The sequence below is a fragment of the Clupea harengus genome, chromosome 19, assembly GCF_900700415.2.
Source record: "Clupea harengus chromosome 19, Ch_v2.0.2, whole genome shotgun sequence".
Classification (NCBI taxonomy): domain Eukaryota; kingdom Metazoa; phylum Chordata; class Actinopteri; order Clupeiformes; family Clupeidae; genus Clupea; species Clupea harengus.
The window spans coordinates 14,362,487-14,382,486 of NC_045170.1; the positions used below are offsets into that span (position 1 = coordinate 14,362,487).

Sequence of the window (20,000 nt, forward strand, 5' to 3'; positions counted from 1 at the left end):
GTGGGTGCTTCCTCCAATATCTGTGACACGGGAGAATACATGAATATGAGCTCATAAACACTAACATCTCCCCTCTTTCTCTCTATCTGCCCCTTCCCTCTCTCTTTCTCTCTCTCTCCTCAGCTTCATCCTCACTGCTAAATGCAGGTCTCTGATCAACAGGCTCACCATCTTATTTTACTCCTCCAGCTGTTGCTTTGTAATCATCATTCCATTGTTGTTGCTCTTATTTGTGTTGTTACTCCATTGCATTCACACACACACACACACACACACACACACACACACACACACACACACACACACATAAACAGGGTTCATTTTCCTCCAGAACCGTTTTTTTTTTATCCTGTGGGAGAACTTATTGGTCCCACAAAAGTGTGTGTAAACTGTACGTAACGTGTGTAAAATCACAATGGTGTGCTTTCCTCGAGGGCCTTAATGAATGAGCTGTGGGTTAATGCAGAGAGAGAGGGGGGCGGAGAAGTAGGTGGCGATAGGGACATGCCAGATCTCTTTAGTCATTTGGAGGAATATGGAAACCTCATCCAGGTGTGTGTGTGTGTGTGTGTGTGTGCGTGTGTGTGCTTTTAATTCATATTTAATCACTTCTTTCATTAGTTAGCACACACACACACACATACACGAGACAGAGAGAGAAGCATTGATACCTGGAGGGATGGAGAGAGGTGTGACCTCTGCTAATGGGGGATGCCAGGCACAAAGCCACAGTTTTTCTTGTCCCGTGTCCAATGATGCTGACATACTCTGACTGCAGGATACCCCAGTGGCTGTAGTGTGATATGGAACACAAGCTTAAGGCAGGGATTGTGTGTGCAGTGGTTAGCATTGCAAATGTAGCAGTAGTGTTGACGCATACATTTCACATTTCAGAGCATCTAGTTCCGGTCAGCATTTGGTTTGTATTCGAAGAATATATGGTTGTGAGCGTGTGTGTGTGTGTGTGTGTGTGTGTTTACTTGTATTTGTCCATATGTGTGTCTCTATCTGTACCCTGAGGTAGAACTGCCATTCACCACCATCATCATCACTGCCACCTTACACTGTGTGCTCGCTTGTTTATTTCTCTCTCTCTCTGTGTGTGTGTGTGTGTGTGTGTGTGTGTGTGTGTGTGTGTGTGTGTGTGTGTGTGTGTGTGTGTGTGTGTGTGTGTGTGTGTGTGTGTGTGAGACAAACTCAGCTGGGCTCAGTCTCTGGCTCTGGACTGCAGGTTCCTGTCTCTCCATTCCACTCACGCTTGCCTCATTACTGCACCAAGCTATTTATAGAGCACTGTGATTGAAATAGAGTCTCGTGGGAGAGAGAGCGAGAGAGAGAGAGAGAGAGCGGGTAGAAAAAGGGAGGGAGAGAGAGACGAGAGAGAGAGAGAGAGAGAGAGGATAGAAAAAGGGAGGGAGAGAGAGGAGAACAAGATAGAGAGAAGAGAGAGGAATAGAAATAAAGGGAGGGAAATAGGAAGGAGAAAAGGATGGAAGAAAGGAAATGGAGGGAGTGAGGGAGAGTAAAAGCGGCAGAGAGAGAGGGTGAGAGAGAAAGGGAGAGGTAGAGAGAATGAGAATTAGATGGAGAGAATCAGTGAGAGAAAGACAAAATGGGTGAAACAGAATAAGTAGGGAAAGGGAGAACAAAAGGCAGAGAGAACAAAGAGAGCAACAGAGCGATGAAGTGGATGTGGCACAGAGAGAGGGAAGAAGGAAAGGAGAGAAAGGAGGAGTGGATAGGACTGCAGAGAAGAGAGTGCACTGTGAGGGCAGGAGAGGGCTGCGGACCCCTTTATGAAGCTTTCCATTTATATATCCTGTTTCTCACCAACAGCATGAGGCAGAATAGCACTGAACACGCACACACACACACGCACACACACGTGCTAGTAAATGTAAGCAGGGAATACTTGTTGGAGTAGTTCAGATATGTACACTACATATGGAAAGAATCCAGTCATGTTAGCTGTCTGTAGCGTGGGTGTTTGTGCATTCTGCAATGCATCGCATTCCTGACTCAATATCAAACTCTGATAATTTTGTGTGCACATGTTAGACTGTGTGTGTGTGTGTGTGTGTGTGTGTGTGTGTGTGTGTGTGTGTGTGTGTGTGTGTGTGTGTGTGTGTGTGTGTGTGTGTGTGTGTGTGTGTGTGTGTGCGCGTGCGTGCGTGCGTGTGTGTGTGCGTGTGTACGCGCGCACGCATATCAGATCCTCTTCAACTCCATATTTGCATGTTTGTGTACTCACATGCATGAGTGCACACCAGGACCCAAACAAGCCCCCCTGCCTACATATCAATAGTCTTTCATCTGGTGCAGTGCAGTGGATGGAAGCACGCTTCTGGCCTTTCATCTATACCAATGCGGAAGTTCCATGACACCTCAGCGTCTAAACGCTAGATTGATCTCATTATTGTGGAAGATCATCCGAGAGCAGCCATCTGTGGACTGTCCTCCCTGGGGAACTGTAGGTTTTTTTTGGTTTGATTGGCAGAGCTGATGAGGAGGTCTGTATGGGTATAGATGTATCAGCTTGAGTGTATGATAGAGTAGTTTAAAGTTGTAGTCAGTTCATGCACTGTTAGTTTCCTCAGGAAGGATTTGCATGACGTTCCAGTGAGTAGCAAAAGAGTCAGTTGTCTGTATTAATGAAAAATAACGGCATTGTTTACAAAATGAGTGCTTCATATTTATCACAGTAATGAGAAAAAAAAAGAAAAAACAAAAACAGCACAAATAGTTTCCCCTATTTCACATGCGTCGAGAAGAGTGATTCTGATGAAGACTCTGTACTGTGTTTATGTTTGAAGCACACATACAATGTTCAAGTGAAACAGAGAACGGGACTGCAGGTGTCTCTCTGCGCCCATGCCATCTGCAGTGTGAGCTGGTGGTGGTGATCGTGATGTGGTGAGCTCCTGCCAAACCTCAGCTCTGATTCAGCGTACGCACACTCCTCTCTTCTCTTTAAGCCTCCTCTTCCTTCTTTTTGCTTGCCTGCTATCCTGTCTTTCATCTGTCACTTCTCATTTCCTTGAGTAGGAGTCTCTTCCTCACCCCCCGCTCTCATTTGTCCTTCCAGGCTACCGTAGACTTCACTTCTTTCTGTCCTGTCCTGATCCTCAGCATCCATCATGCATCCTATCTAACCGGTGACCCAACCGCGACCCCCCTCTCAATCCTCTCCCCTCTCTCTCTTTTCCCTTCCTCCTCGCTGTCACTCACTCTGTCCATCACCAGCAGAGCTGCGCCAGCAGATTCAGCCTCTCCCACGCACCGCAACCTGTGTCCCCCCCCAAGGCCGTGATGTCATCAGCGAACCAATCACGGTGCTCAACGGAGGCCACGTGCTCCCCGTTTGACCAATGACTGTTGGTTCTGCACATAGAGGCCTTGACATCATCCCACCAACGGGGTCACAAGCAGAAGCCACGGCTGCTTTTTCTGCCGCATGCACTCACCGCGACCGCTTCGTCACCTGGTGTGACATGTGCATTGCCCCTCACCGGCATGGTGTGCTCGGGCACACAGCTTCTTGCAGAAACCATAACGACACCATGCTCTTCTGCTCGGGGCATCTGCCAATCAGTGCGCACGCAGAAGCCGCAGACGCCACCACCAACCAATCAGGGATGGCCTAGCCGAATACTTCTCCCCCTCTCTTTCCGCCAGATTAGTGTCTGTCACCTTGCTAAAGCTTCTCTTCAGATCTGAATCAGGGCATTTTCTTTCAGAACGTACCAGGCTAGTTGCCCTACAGGTCTGCTGCCATTTTTGCCATCTAGCTTTGGAGTGCCATGATTGTTTTTTTTTGTGTTGTGGCTTTTGTGGATGCCGCAGTGTTTACAGTAGTCACAGTCCGTGCCTTTATTTCAATTCTCCACACACACACACACACACACACACACACACACACACACACACACACACAAAACACCTCCTAGCAGTTCTCAAGGAGCCACTGTGCGATTTTGCCCTCTTAAGCGTCGAGGGCTCCTTAAATCCCAGCTTTTAAAAAATGAATTGCGGACCCCTCGGCTAGACTTTGGAATTACTTACTGATGCTCACGCTGTGCATGGTGGGAGGAATTGGACTGGGGGGTGGGGGTTGGGGAGTATGGGGTGTTATGAGGTGGTGGTGGTGGATATGATATAATGGTCAGAAGAGCATTCCAGTGCTTTAAAACTCAGACAACCTGCTCCACTCCCTGTAAGACAGTAAACATCTTTTTTGCAACTTCCTTACCATTCCTTCCTCTTTATTATCTGTCTCTGTCTCTTTTGTTGTCCTTTGTGGAGTTGTTCAATGCTCACTAGCCTTATTTGTTCCCTCCCTCCGTCCCTCCCTCTCTCTCCAGTCTCTGGACGCTGTGTTGAATTTTAAGTACTCTGGTGGAGCGGGCCACGTGGAGGGCTACTACCGGGAGCTGTGCCTGGGGGTGCACGTGGACGTGGAGCCGTCCGTCTTCTTCACACGGGTCAGCACTCTCCCTGCCACCAGGTAAGACCCAACCCGAACTCTCACACTGTCACCATTTTAGAACACTGACACTGTTATCTCCTCACCGTTGAGAGGTCCCACTGCAACACACACCATTCATCAACTTCTCCATGCAAACAGTTTGGGGAGCTGTCAGTTCCTAAGCAACATGCAGTGGAAGGATCAGTATTAGGGTCAGCACCCACCCTACCCCCCCATTTTAAAACACTCAGGTGAGGTGACAACATTGTTAGAGACCCCACTGCAGCACACACCATTCATCAAGTTCAAACTTGGGGCTGTCATTTCTTAAACCACACAAAGTACTTGAGTATTACAAGCGCAACCAGGGATATGGAACTTTATCTTCTGTATCTTGACTATGGATTGAGGATTCAGGATTTGGATGGGCCCCTTTTCATGAACCAAATACAGTATTGCACAGGGGCTATTATAACACCACATAAAAGGAACTTTGCACCACTTTGCACCCCCCCCCACACACACACACACACACACACACACACAAACACATTCCAGCAATCACAAGTCAAGACCCCCCTCCCTGACCATTAGCCCAGCTCTATAACCATCATTAGAGCCACTCTGGGATCATTACAGATACATTTGCCAAATCACAAGCCATCAATTACCGTAGGCCTATTACTGATGCCCGCTAACGCACAACCACAGGAAGCATAATGTGTAGTAACTCGGTAGTGCTATTAGCCACAATTAGCTGGGAAGGTGCTATAACAGCTATAACTGCTCCCCATCAGTCAGCCACAGTCACATAGGGGTTATGACACCTGTTGTGCTTTCCATCCATGTGCTGCTGCTGCTCAGTATAGAGGAGGTGGTTGGTTGCTGTCCGCGGTGCCGAAAAATACTGCAACAACACCGTTTGCTCTCCGTGGTCCTGAAGGGATTGTGGCCTCCTGTAGTTGTTGCTGCTGTCCGTGGTGCTGAAACTCGCCAAAGCCACAGCTGGCATTTACAGCTTCTCCAGTTACCGGGTTTTGTCTTGGGAGTTCTCACCACTGAATGTCTGTGGGAGATGTCTATGAAATAGTTTTGGTTTACTTTCAGTTACCACTGCATTTTTCCCCACAGAGAACTTCACTCTTCTATTTCTCTCTCTCTCTCTCTCTCTCTCTCTCTCTCTCTCTCTCTCTCTCTCTCTGTGTTTTAATGGTGGAGGCATGCCTCTCTCCTTCTCAATCCTCAATCTGTCCCCCTCTCTCCCACACTGGCCCTGGCAGAGGAGCTATTAAACTGGAGAGAACAGAGAACTCAGCCATTGCCAGTGAAAATCCCCCTTTTCTACTTCTATCTCTCATCCCTCTCTCTCTGTCCCTCTCCATCCCACTGTCAGCCCTCTGACATGTTTGAAAAGGCTACGCCGAGGGAGACTGATCGCGCCCCAGTAATCGCCACTTGAAGTGAATCATTAGCTGTAATAATATCAGCCATTTTATCCATTCATCTCCCTCTCTCCACGCTTCCTCACGCTCTCTCTATCTCTCACTGTCTTCCCACTCGCCCTCACATTCACTCTATCTCTACTCTTTCTCACTCTCTCTCTCTTTTCTTCAGCCTTGTATTCTCTCTATTATTCTCCTCTCCTCTCCCTCACCTCACATACACCTCCCCCTCTCACTCTGATGGATCTACCTTCTGCTCCTCCATCATCACCCATCATCACCATGATCCTCTCCTCTCCTCTCAACTCCTCTTGTCTTCCCTCTTCTCCTCTAATTTTTTTTCTCTCTCTCCAGGTCTTGTATGATAGTACCTGTATGTATCTGTATGATACTAACTGTATGCTCCCTAGTCCTGTTCCGCTCACTGCTCATGTAATGGATGCTACTGGATGCATGGTACTGACGGTGTTCAGACTTTTGTTTTTGTGCAACACATACAATATTATTCTGAGCCCCCCTCATGATCTGTAGGCCAGCAGTGTGCTTATTGTCCACACTTTTTTTCTGTCTCTGTGTGCGTGTGTTACATATACTTTATTTTTTTTATTTTTTTTACAAGAGCGATGACTTGTTTTTATTGTGTGTTTGGCTGAGGTCAGGGTATGGGTACAAAAGGATGGTGTGTGTGTGTGTCAGTGTTGTGTGTAATATTGTCAGTGGTGCTATGAAGCGTGAGTGTCACTTTTGACCTGCGGCGATAGCTCTCAACTGCAGTCTTGGTCCCCTTGTGCAGCCACCCCAATCACTGAGATACACACTCATGCTCTCTCTCTCTCACACACACACACACACACACACACACACACACACACACACACACACACACACACACACACACACACACACACCAGAGACACATACATTCTCTTCAACTCTATTTTATGATTTGGTGTTACAACAGCTCATCCTCCATTCGCCCCTCTGACATTTGTGCAAGCATTATCCAAATGAATAGATGAGCAGGGCCTGGAAAGGCACCGCATCAGCACAGACCTGAGTGTTTCTTTGTTATTTATCAGTTCATTTACGGCCGGGTGGTCGGCTGTTGTTTACCAAACATCAGCAGACTCATCAGCAGTCAGGCTTAAAATAGGGACCAAAACATAATCCCTGGATGACCGTGACAGCGGGGGTGGGGTGGGGTGGGGTCGGGCTAATATTGCCCATGATCTGTCCTCGGGAGTGGGGTGATTTACCTGCCGATGCAGAGTGCTCTTTTGGCTCAGACACGTCCTTAAATAGCTGCCGTGGCAGCACCTAAACCCCCAGTTGACACACACACACACACACACACACACACACACACAGTCTAGCCCACACTTGCCTAATTAAATTCATTTCATTCCATTTCACGGGGGTGGACTGCTCTGTCCCCCGCCAGTGCATAAGCTGCAGAATCATCACTTATCGACAGCCTCTGCAAGTGTGTATGCCTCTATATGTGACACTTTATGTTTGTATGGATGTATATGTGGGTGTAAGTGTCAGTGTTTGCAATTCTCAGTGACTTACTGGTGTGTGAGGTACCATTAACACACAGGAGATACAGGTGGGTAGCAGCCACTCGGCCTTCTGGAGCCTCACTGTGGGTGTGGTTCTGGTGGATGAGCCCAAACCTCCGCCCCCGCTGGTGGGTGGCTTTGATTCGGCACATTAGCCGCTAATTAAGGCAGCGTTAGAGAGCGGGGGGTCCCACCACTTCAGGGAGCAAGTTCCTCTTCCATGGGGGGGTCCGGGGGGGGGGGGGGGGGGGGTCCTCCTCCTCCTCCTCCTCCTTCAATCAGTGAGTGGCCACGTGCAGCCCCATCTCATGCTTTGTTCGTCAGCGTGACAGCAGCGAGAAAGCAAGGCCAGGTTTTCATTATCTCCCCACAGACAACACAGAATGCACAGGCACGCACGCACGCACGCACGCACGCACGCACGCACGCACGCACGCACGCACGCACGCACGCACGCACGCACGCGGAAAAACACATATACGCATATACAAACACAATTAAGCATCACCGATGTCACATTCTCACAGAGAAACGTTTTTGACCCATCTGTCACTACTTCTTCTGTGACCACCCTGTCCTAATTTCAACTGTTAAAGGTTTACTTTGCAGTCTTTAAGTGCTTTCTTGGCTTTTGTCGTGGCATATTGTCATGGACGCTAGCAAAGTGTGAGGAATGAAACGTGAAGGCACACACACACGCTCACGCTCACACACACACACACACACACACACACACACACACACACACACACAAAAAGCTATACAGACTCACTCAAATGCACACAAATACACACGCACACTTGCTCTTTCTCACTCACACAGTTCCACATCAGATTAGTCCAGATAAAGTTGTGCCGTGCTCTACACACATGGCTTTGATGAGGCTCTTTTTCCTCTATGAAAGGTCAGCTCTATCTCCGACTTGAAGCTCCCGCCGTGCAAATCCCAGCGTGGTGGTGAGGCAGCCTCTTATCATCCAGTATCTGTGCTGACACATCCACCAGGCCAGTTTTAGCCTTGCCATCCCAGACACAAGTTTCCAGCTCTGACTCACTCTTTCCTAAGACGAGTAATTTTTTTGTGTTTGTGGGAGGGGAGGGGGGAGGGGGATCGAGGGGAGCGGGGAGGGGGAGGGGGAGGGGGATCGAGGGAAGGAAGAAAAAGAAAAGTTTGTTGATCGAAAATTGTGACAACTGGTTTTAAAACTCATTGGCTGGCCCTGAATTATTGATATGGCCTAGATGGCTGTGCTGAAACAAAAATGCTCTGCTGAATACTTATTTAAAACCACGCTACCATCTTTACAAACACACACACACACACACACACACACACACACACACACACACACATCCACACACGCGTAAATGCACAAATGTTCATGCACAATTGCAGACACACACAAACACATACCAGTGCTATCTAAATAAAAGGAATCTCTTATGTCAAGATGGGTTTAGGCACAGAAACACTTTAATGAACTTATATTCCCAAAATGGTGGGATTGTTGTTTACCCCCTGACGTTGCCCACTCTGAAGACTGAAATGGCTTTTTAAGTTTTATTTTGGGGCCTTTTGCCTTTAATCAGACAGGACAGTAAAGAGAGACAGGGAATGGGTGGGGAGATGGTGAGTGGGATCAGGAAATTCAAGTCCCTGTGCACACTCATACATGGTCAGAATGCGCCACAGCTTCCCCCAAAATGGCTTTTTGAGGTATGACTTTAAAGAGATTTGACATTCCAAATATTTAGTCAAGAATTAGATTTAGAGAGACAGTGAGAGAGACAGTGAGAGAGACAGTGAGAGAGGCAGTGAGAGAGACAGTGAGAGAGACAGGGAGAGAGACAGGGAGAGAGACAGGGAGAGAGACTGTGAGAGACAGAGTGATAGAGTGATAGAGTGGAGTGATGAACTGGGTGAGAGAGTTTGGGGTTGGGGGGAGATTATTCTTGGCAGCCCTTGGCCTCCATTTTGATTTGCCATTTGAAAATTGGACTTGGGCCCCATGGAGTGATTCAGTGCCGAACCTGGGCAGTGCCAGCAGCCGGTGCCCAACCAAGCCATTCCAGCGCACATTTATTTCTTTAGTGCCGCCTCAGATGCCCAGGCCGGCCCTGTCCAGCCCCTGCGTGGAAGTAGGCCACAGTGCGCCTTCACCGAGACCCAAGCTCTGGTCTGCCAGAAGATCCCTGCCACATTGTAAAAGCGGCCTGATTGGATTTCTTGTCTCTCATTACTTTAAATTCTTTTATGTCACATAAGTAAGGGATAACGGCTGCCGAGGTGTCCCGTTATATGAAATTAATGGACAGGGCGGCAAATAACTCAACTACGTGAAGCATGCACGATTCATTCTAATTGTTTTGTGTTTGGACTGGGATTCCCTTCTGTGCTGTTGACCGCTAAGGCCTGAGCCAAAATGGACGCCACTTGAGGCTTGTTTCTGATCCATCTTTATTTGTCCTCTCCTCGCATGCAGTAGACACTGACACTAATCTGCAGATTTAGATCTTGTAGTTTAGTCTGTGACATTTGTGCCACTGAAGCCTTGCTCTATTTGTTGAGCTCCAGGATAGGTGCACTGTTGACTACTAAGGCCTGAGCCAAAATGGACGCCACTTGAGCCCAGGAGCAGGGGCGACTAATGCCTGTCTTTCTGTTTGTCTCCCTGCCATTCCGTGTCCCTGATCTTTACTGTCTAATCCACTCTGACAAAGTCAAAAGCAAAGAAGGCTGGCAAAAAATGACTGCGCATATACACTGTTGCACAACAAATAGATGCTTCAGAGGGGGGTAAAGGTGTGGTTGAATACTCTTAAGTGGGCAGAGCCAGGCCGAAGTCAGCGAAAGTCAAACTGAATGCGTCAGACCAGATTACTGTGTAGGAATATGGCAATATGGCAGTGGGTTCTGCACAGTGCTCGCCAGGAGCGCCTTTACAGGGAATAAAACACAGTAATCCTTCTGAGTTTTTAACACATTTCGTTGACACATAATCGTAGCTTGTCAGACAAGTTTTAAAATACCCAATCCACATCCCTTCAAACTGACTGCTACATTGTTAGTCAGGGTGTGTGATTTGGAGCCTGTAAAATATTCCATGACAAGCTATTCTTAAATTCCATGACAAGCTATTCTTGTCGAGATCAATATAGCCTATCCCATGAACGCACCCATTCTGGAGAATTTATTAAGGCCTACACATTCGCAACTTCAGCTCTAGGTACTGAACGAAAATGTTTGCTGAAATGGCAAATGTTTTGGCAGACATTCTGGCACTCGCTGCGGTGCGACTTGTGGGAGCAGGAGAGGTCAGCTTATACTAAAACATAAATAATGTTGAAGGAATAAGGAATAAATAACATCAGAGCTTTGTTTATGTTGATGAATTTGAACACCTGGACCAACCTGAAAGCAATCTCAGTCTGCATTGCGTTGCGGCCAAAAAAAGAGATGATTTGTGTTGTGTCGTGGCATTTCTTCTTCTTCTGCCTTAGTCTAATTAGACTACAATATGTGAATAGGAATGTGTGAAATGAAATTTCATTATTGTGTATTTATATCATGGATGACTTTTGTTTACTACTGACTGAGCATTTAATTCAAGTCACAAATTTGACTACATTTTCCCAGATGCTTGAGTCTTTCAAAGGGTTTAACCTTTTAAAAACAAGTAAAATTACAACAATTGCATTAACCCATAACACAGGCAGTGTTGTGCATGAACGCGTTCATTGAACACGTTCATTTTTATGAGAACGATGAACTGAACGCAACTTCATGACAAATATGGAATTTGAACGGTGAACACGTTCATATTATCTGAGGTCCAGTGCCACTGAGGTCTAGCTAAAACATTACGGAATGTTTTCCTTCTGCTGAGGAAAGACGCTGTCTAAATCGAATCCTTGTACCATGTCGTTGCTCAGTACCTGTTAAAAAGGCCATAGTAATTATTTGTTAAATTGCCCAAACAGACCATGTTTCGGTAAATGACCATATTTGGTAATTGCGTTGGTCATGTGACTCCACTTCTCAATGTTCTGCAATGTTTTGATATCGCTTCATGGCATATTTAGATGGAGTAGCAGTTAACTTCAGGCATATTTTCACATAATTGAACGTTGCACTTTGTTGAAGTTGTGTGCGTCCATGTATACGTGAGTTTGACTTTGTAGCCTACCTTGTCAGTATGTGTTTGTTATAGTTTAGCTTTCTCATCATTGTTACGAGCACTGTCACTTAATTGATCCAGCATGATGCACTGTTCGTGAACTCGCTTAGCATAAGCTGCTAATGTACAAATACGAGTGGTACAGGGTTTACCTGTGCTAACTTTTGAGCGGTCTTTCATTTAGTGTACATGCCCTTGTTGATCTGAGATTAAGCCAGTAGCATATCATTGCTGAAGAGCAAGTTATTATTATTAGTTCCCTGTATAATTCATTATTTAAATGGTGCTACATACTAATAAAAAAAAAAAATGAAACTGAACTATGAACTAGTTCAGAATTTAAATGGTGAACTATGAACGTGAACGATTCATGTTTACTTGTATGAACTGAACTTTGAACTAGTTCATGAAAGGTGTGAACGTGCACAACACTGAACACAGGTAACTACTGCCTCCTTGCTAAAACAGAAATATGTAGGCAAAATATGCCACTCTTGCAATAAGGGAACGTGTTTTTTTGTGATTGGCACATTGAAATATATTGAAGAATATGTTGCCACGTCTACATCAAAAATCCACGCCTCGGCTGATGCACAGACACAGACACAGACACAGACACAGACACAGACACAGACACAGACACAGACACAGACACAGACACAGACACAGACACAGACACAGACACAGACACAGACACAGACACAGACACAGACACAGACACAGACACAGACACAGACACAGACACAGACACAGACACAGACACAGACACAGACACAGACACAGACACCCTTTTGAGAACAGAGCTTCCTTCCTTTATTCTCTTCTGTTGTAGGAACAATGGGAAAGATATAGCATTGTCAACAGTGTTCTCTCTCTCTCTCTCTCTGTGTGTGAACAAGTCAGAGCATGCCTGGGGGTGGGGGAATCCTCCACATCATGTGTATATCCTAAACATTCATGTGTGCTTGTAGTAGGTATAGGATATGTGAGTGGGTGTGTTCTAACTCTCTGTGTGTGTTTGTGTGTTTCTGCAGTACACGTCAGTGCCACCTGCTCTTGGATGTGTTCAACTCCACGGAGCACGAGCTCACAGTCAGCTCCAAGAACAACCAGGACCTGCTGCTGCACGCCAGCGAGTGCCAGAGGTGAGTGAACGTGTGCACACCCTCACACACCCTCGCACAGCATGAAACATACATACATACACACACACACACACACACACACACCCTCACACAGCATGAAACATACATACACACACACCCTCACACAGCATGAAACATACATACACTAGGCCCAGAGCTGTGTGCTCAAGAGGTACACGTGTACGTGAGAAGTACTCAAGAAGAACATGCAGATCCGCCTCTGTCTCTGTCTCTGTCTGTCTCTCAGCCAAACACACACACACAGATACAAACACACACACACACACACACACACACACACACACACACACACACACACACACACACACACACACACACATAACAATGCACTCCATAACTCTATAAGTACTGCACTCCACTAATATAAACACAACCAGAAGCTGCTGCTGCTGCTGCTGCTGCTGAATAGCATGTGGCAGAGATGAACATGACCCCATGTGTCCTGTGTTTACACACACACACACACACACACACACACACACACTCACACTCACACTCACACACACACACACACACACACACACACATACACATACGAACATACACACATGGATGCACACATTACAACCCATGAAGTTGTAATACTTTAATGTATTGATGGAAACACATTTTAGCCAGAGGTAATATGCTAATAATGGTATACTCTCACACACACACACACACACACACACACACACACACACACCCAAGTTTAGAACTCTGTACCCAATTATCCCCAAAGGCTGCAATTGGCTTTTGCTTTGCCGTATCGCTTTGCTAATAACAGTAGTGTAATTGCCGGTATGGATTTGTCTGGAGGTGACAGGCTGACCCCCGTCTCCTTAACCATGTATTATTGTTTGTCAATTCTCTACCATTGCTCATCTGTTTAGCTCAACCAAAAGAACTGGGAGGCCCCTCGGCACTCCTGGATCCGTGTCCCTCTGTCAGTCGCCCTCTGCCCCACGTCTTTCTTTGAGCTTCCCCCTCTTTATTTAATGCTTTCTATCACTCATTGTCTCTCCCTCTCTATCTGGTCTTCTGTCTCTCTCTCTCTCTCTCTCCCACTTTCTCTGTGTCTCTCTCTTTCAGGCTCTCTGTCTGTCTCTCTCCTCCCCCTCATTTCTCCATCTCTCTCTTTTTTCTCTCTCTCTCCCTCTCTCCTCTCCCCCCATCTCTTTTCCTCCTTCAGGCCTGTTCTGTCCCAACTCCATCAGCCAGGCCTCCACCTCTCATTAATTGTGGTGGTAAAAACCCTCCACCTGAATACAAATTCCCCCACTCTTTCAACCCTCCCTCCCTCCCTCCTTCCATCCCTCCATCCTTCCCTCCATTTGAAAGGAACCGGGTGAAACCATCTTGACTCTCTGCTGTGAGGCACATTGGTGTTGTGGTGCTCCCAATCAGATTTCCTCTGCTGCGAGAGCAGGCTGAGTTCAGGTGAAGCGAGGTGAATGTTCTTTGATGTACTGTTTTAATATAACCCCAGCCCTGGCTGCGAGAGCGTCGTGTGGCACGACGGCAGGTTACCGTGAGGCACTCCATATGTCTTTTTGTTGATCGCATGTCCGCTTTTAAACACACGCTTCACTACTTTCAACTCGCTCAAGATTACTTGTTTTGTCTGACTCCGACCTTTTTCGCAATGTCGTGTAGAAAACGTGATCACTGAACGTCTGGATATGTTTCAATCTTAAATGCATGCACTTTCTGATTCCGTATCGCCTGTACTGCTGTAGTTACCTTCACTCTTTTTTCAAGACTGAATGTAATTAGGCTGTGCTAGCAAAAGTGAACGTGACATGAATACCTTAAAATGACTTAATTCAGTTCCTGCATCTCTGTGTCTGTATGTGTTGTGCCCAGTGGTATTCAAGAACTCCTCTTATTCCCTGTTATCCATTCATATTTATACATATTTTCTATCATACTCCCTCTCTCGGTCTCTCTCTCTCTCTCTCTCTCTCTCTCTCTCAGTTTCTTTGACTCATTGACTCTTTCTCTGTCTACCCCTCTGTTTCTCTCTCCGTCTGTCTTGCTGTGCATTATGTATTCTGTGGTTGTTGTGGTGGACTGCTGTGCAGTGCCATGCTCTCATGCTCCTGCTGCGGAGATATAGGCACGACTGCTCGCGCTCGACTCTCAGAACCAGGGGGACTGGGGTTACAACGTAACCTAGACGTTTCCCTCCGTGTCGGTCATGAGGCACGGCGTGGGAGACACTATGGGAGCACAATGGCCCTACGCCATCCCAACATGGGAAGCCTGTCTTCTAGAATAGAATAGAATTAGAATAGAAAAGCCTTTATTGTCATTGTATTTGCATACAACAAAATTTGGAGCGCTGTTTCTGTTGGTGCAATGAGGGACAACATGTGCAACATGTGACACAACAACAACATATAACATAATAGTACAACCAGCTAAAAATAGTTCTAGGACAAGTCTGAATAAATAGTGACACTTGACAATGGCACATTATGGGCGAGTGGCGCTTTAGAAACATCCAGGTCATAGAAACGCACAAATGTATTTGGGGAACCCCAGCTAGCTCATGTACAAACTTGTTCCAATGAAAGCCCAGGAGCCTCGAGTCGAATGACCCCCTATAGAATGAAGGACCTTACCAGCTCTCTGGTTTGTAGCTGCAGAAGCATAGCCGCATGCTTAAGCACCTCATTAAGCTCCCCTTTAGAATTCACTTTCACGACAGTAAAACAGTAGCTTGTCTACCTCACTCTGCATCTCCGGCTCGGAGTGGAGGGGGAGAGACGTCATCATGAGAACACAAAAACCCTGCTCATGTCGTCATCAAAGCGGCGTTCCGCTGTCTAGAAAGCAAATGGGTGTCTGTCGGCTCTGGTGAGAACACGCGCCAGTAGCCTGTCTCCGTCAGAGGCTGCGTCATCTTCTGATTCGTCCCTTCGGGAGATCACTGTGTGAAAAGTGGCTCTCCGGTCTTTTAGCATTTTTTACCCAAAAAGGTATCGCAGTGGGGGTGCAGGCTCAGCCTCTGATGAGAGGGCATGAGCCATCCCTAAGCCCTCGGCTTGTTTAGGTAGCGAGCCACGAGAATATTAAGCACCTTGCAGAATACACGCAGACAGGCGTTCAGTCGCCCTGAAGGAATAAAGAGGATGCATGCAGACATGACAGAGGGACTTATAGCCACGGTGTGGGATGATGGCGTACGTGTCATGGGCCAGTTCATTGGCCCTTGGTGCTATACAGATTCAGCAGTTGCCCAGGAAGGGCTGATTGTCATACGAAGGAGAACCGGAATGACCAAACTGTGAACAGGTCTAAATCGGAATTGGAGCCCGAACTCCAAGCATTTGCAAACCAACATATACAGCGGGACTTGTGTTCACATACCTAGGTTTGGTAGAATAAATATGAGTATATGTTCTTGTATATGTGTATTGTGTTTAAAACATAACTTACAGCTGCAATGGTAACACTTCACATTCAGACAGTGGCCTTACCTTTATTGCCTTTATTGGCCTTACCTTTTAGTTGAGGGAGAGAAAGCTGAGAAATAGCCAATAAAGCAAAAATGCCTGCGCAAGAATTTTATTGCAATATCCATCCTTCGCTGATAGCATGAGCACTTAAACGAATGTAGCGCTTGCTTCTAACTCCAGGCTATTTTTTTTGTCAGCCTGACTAGAGAATTGTCCCTGTAGGCTGTGTGCTTGGGACTCGTAGTGACTTCCACATCCATCTGTGGGAAGGTGCTGTCACCTCGCGCCAGAGAGAGAGAGAGAGAGAGAGAGAGAGCGAGAGAGAGCGAGAGAGAGCGAGAGAGAGCGAGAGAGGAGAGAGAGAGAGAGAGAGAGAGAGAGAGACACGCATGAGAGTCTGACACCAGTTTTTGAGGTCTCATCGAATCAGGCGTTTAAACTTGTCTGCCTTTTTGTACTTTTTTCTTTACTCTGCTCGAGGTCTTTGGAAAGTTCTGGCACAGAAGTTTTCAAAAGTCATTGCAGGAGTTTTCAGTTAAACAAAACAGGGAGACAGGGAAACAAAGGAAGTGAGAGAGAGAGAGAGAAGGAAATAATGAGGGACAGAGAGAGGCAAGAAAGAGAGAGAGAAAAAGAAAAGACGCATGCATGCAGGAGGGTCAGCGCTTGACTCCTAATCTCTGCCAATGCAGATAGGCAGCAGAAAGCAAAGCCCTCGGCATTCTGCAGGTCTATACGCGCCTCTGTCTCGCCTCAACAGCCGATCGTCTGTCAGTTCCATGCACCCACCTTCCATATAGACACGCTAACACACGCTGCATTCCATGGAACACTGGTCACTGGCCAGCCATTATGTGCTCCCTTTTTCGAGCTCCTTGTTGAATATTAAAGCATGGAATTTGGAGTTAGTGTGTCTGTGTCTGTGTCTGTGTCTGTGTCTGTGTCTGTGTCTGTCTGTTTCTGTGTCTGTGTCTGTGTCTGTGTCTGTGTGGAGACGAGGACTGGAATGAGCATTGTTTTGCAAGGGTGCCGTTTGCTTAGACCAGGTGCGGCTTTGCCAATTTAAATTTACGTTAGCGCTGTGCGTGTCTTGCATTGCTAGAGAATCAGACCGCTTTATGAAACACTTTTCACATGACAGTGGATTGGTTGGTTGGTGGGTGGGGGACCAAGGAACGTCAGTTGACGGCCAGCGCCGACACCACGGAGGGTGGAAGCAACGCTGGGGTGTGAAGAGGGCTCACAAGAACTTGCGTTGCAAAACAGTGATTGCTGTCGGGAGGTCATTTATTCCCTCCAAATGTTTCACGGAAATGTTTAATATAAATGGAAATAAGATCTCGTCCCCTTGATGACCAAGCTCTGCGTCTGTTTGGAACACAGCCTCCGATTAAATGCATTCAAAATCATTTCATTTTTTGGCGAGCTGTCGCATCGTCACCCACCAACATTGTTTGTCAGAAAAGCGATAGATATAGCATTTTAAATTGATACCAGTCATTGACATCCACTGACAGGGTTGATCATGCTCCAGAGGGTGTGACTACTGACAGTAGTAACCACTGTTTTTCAGGCCTAACCACCTACTGGGAATCAACCCACACTACAAATCTCCTCCCCTCCCAGTCCAGCATTTTCCTTATTGGCTGTTTTCGATATTGATTGACGTGTGGTCGGACCCGTAGCTGAGGGCCTCCGGGGCTGTTCTCACTGTCGATAGGCAATTGTTCAGCCTCTTGTTGACATTACGGGGCGGCTTGGCTGACCTTTGACAAACGGCCGGCGATCAATAAGCTGATTATTAGGTGAATGCTCATGTGGGACCGCACCTTAAAATTGACACGGCAGTTAGTCGAGCGCTCGGCAGCGGGCCACTGTCATTTATCACCTCGCAGAACGCCTTCCAACCGATATGTTGAGGAACATATCTAACCCTATTTCTGCCTTATGTTTGTGTCCACTGAATGTCTGAAATGTTGCGTTAGTAGTGCAGAGTTGCAGTAAAACCAGGGCTACCAGTCAGTGTCATCCCACTTGCTTTTAATCTCTTCTAGTTTATAACGCAAGATAAATAGACCAACAGGTCAACCGCTTGATGGGCCAAGATTGACCCATCGATTTTTCCTGTCTCCCAGGGGGGAAAATGTTTGGAGATGTCCACATGTCATAATAAGATGCACGTGTAGAGAGGACTGAGCAATCCTATGCATAATCCTTTGCGACAAACCCATTTGGGCGCAGTTGTGCTTCAAACAACAGAATTCGTTCCTCGCCAAATGCCTTTTTATCTGGATATCCAACATGTTGTAACTCATACACAAGTGTGTCATTCCTCTACGTTTCATAAGTAAGGGTCCTTGATCAAGTCCATGTTTCGCCCCCAAGTGCTCCCATCAAGTGGTTTGGCACCTTGCGTGGCTGTTTCCCCATGTCCGTGTGCGAGTGCGTGTATGTACAGCTCAATGTACGTCATGCACCGTCAAGTGCTGTGAGCCCTCGGAGGACTAGAAAAGCACTTTACAGATGAAGTCCATTTGATCTGCTGTGACCCACCTGCCACCAACACGCAGTTTGGTCTGAACAATAATGTCACTGAACGCTCCTATACGAAGTATGCATTTAAAACAGGATGTGTTCATGTTGCTTTGCATAGCTTCAAGGGTCTCTCTTAACCAACGCTGTGAACGGTAGCATCTGGAAGGAATCCGCTTGGACGGCGTCCCCCCCATGGGGTCCATTTAGTCACCTCTGACGCACTAGTGTGGAGACGACAGGAGAAGGAGTGACTGTCTCGGTTTATTATTTATTATCTGGCATATTGTGACGGAGACAGGAATGGTGCAGGAAATGTCAGAGCTCTTCAACAGTCTCAACGGCGATGAACAGGAGAGCTCGGCCCTAATGAGGTTCACTGTGACGTGTGTGTGTGTGTGGTGTGTGTGTGTGTGTGTGTGTGTGTGTGTGTGTGTGTGTGTGTGACATCCTTGTGTATGCCATCATGAGGATAGGGTTTTCTGTATCCACTGTGAATGGAGCATGGAGTGTTGTTCTGATCTGTGTGTGTTTGTGAAAGAGAGAAACAGAGGAATAGGGAGAATAGAGAGGTTTTCTAATGCTGCGCCTCTGCTGTGGTTTTGGCTGACCCATGTGATCGCTGGGGTTTCTTTCATCACTCTCTCTCTCTCTCTCTGTCGCTCTCTGTAAAGGAACTTGTCGGACATCACTTACTTTTCATTGGCTCTTTCATTATTTGATTCTGTCCATCTCTGTGTTCCGACCGCTCCTCCTTCTAGTACTAATGAGCTGGAGCAGACACTGACAGAGTTGAATGACAATGGAATCCTCTCATGCCAGAAAGACTGTCTCGCTCTCAGACCTCTGTGTCTGTGTGTGTGTGTGTCTGTCTGTCTGTCTGCCTGCGTTTTCAGGTGTGTGTGCGCGTGTGTGTGCGTACGTGCGTGCGTATGTGTTCATGTCTGTTTATTTCTGTCTTTGTGTCTGTCTATGTTAACGTGTGTGGAAGAGACACTCAAATCAAGGCCACATTTGCCTGAGTGTAACTTCACCGCACTGAAGATATGCGCTTAGTCGAGTCAGACATTTAAAGGCGTAGCCACTGCCCTGGGTGTCACTGATAATAACCTGACAGTCTGTCACTTCAAATCTAGACCTTCAGCAGCAGTGGGATCAGCATTCCAAGTACATGTGGAATGTATTGGAACATAGAACATGGAAGCAGAAATTG

The 20,000-nt window shown here is 46.8% G+C and overlaps 1 protein-coding gene across 4 annotated transcripts in view; it reads left to right on the plus strand.

Moving 5' to 3' along the window:
• The window catches only part of trappc9 (trafficking protein particle complex subunit 9), a 209,435-nt gene that overhangs the window by 112,737 nt on the left and 76,698 nt on the right, over nucleotides 1–20,000 (plus strand). For all 4 annotated transcript variants that reach the window (XM_031585933.2, XM_031585935.2, XM_031585936.2 and 1 more), the window contains 2 exons: nucleotides 4,362–4,504; nucleotides 12,681–12,791. In XM_031585933.2, coding sequence (XP_031441793.1) covers nucleotides 4,362–4,504; nucleotides 12,681–12,791 — 254 coding nt within the window. The remainder of the gene's footprint in view (nucleotides 1–4,361; nucleotides 4,505–12,680; nucleotides 12,792–20,000) is intronic.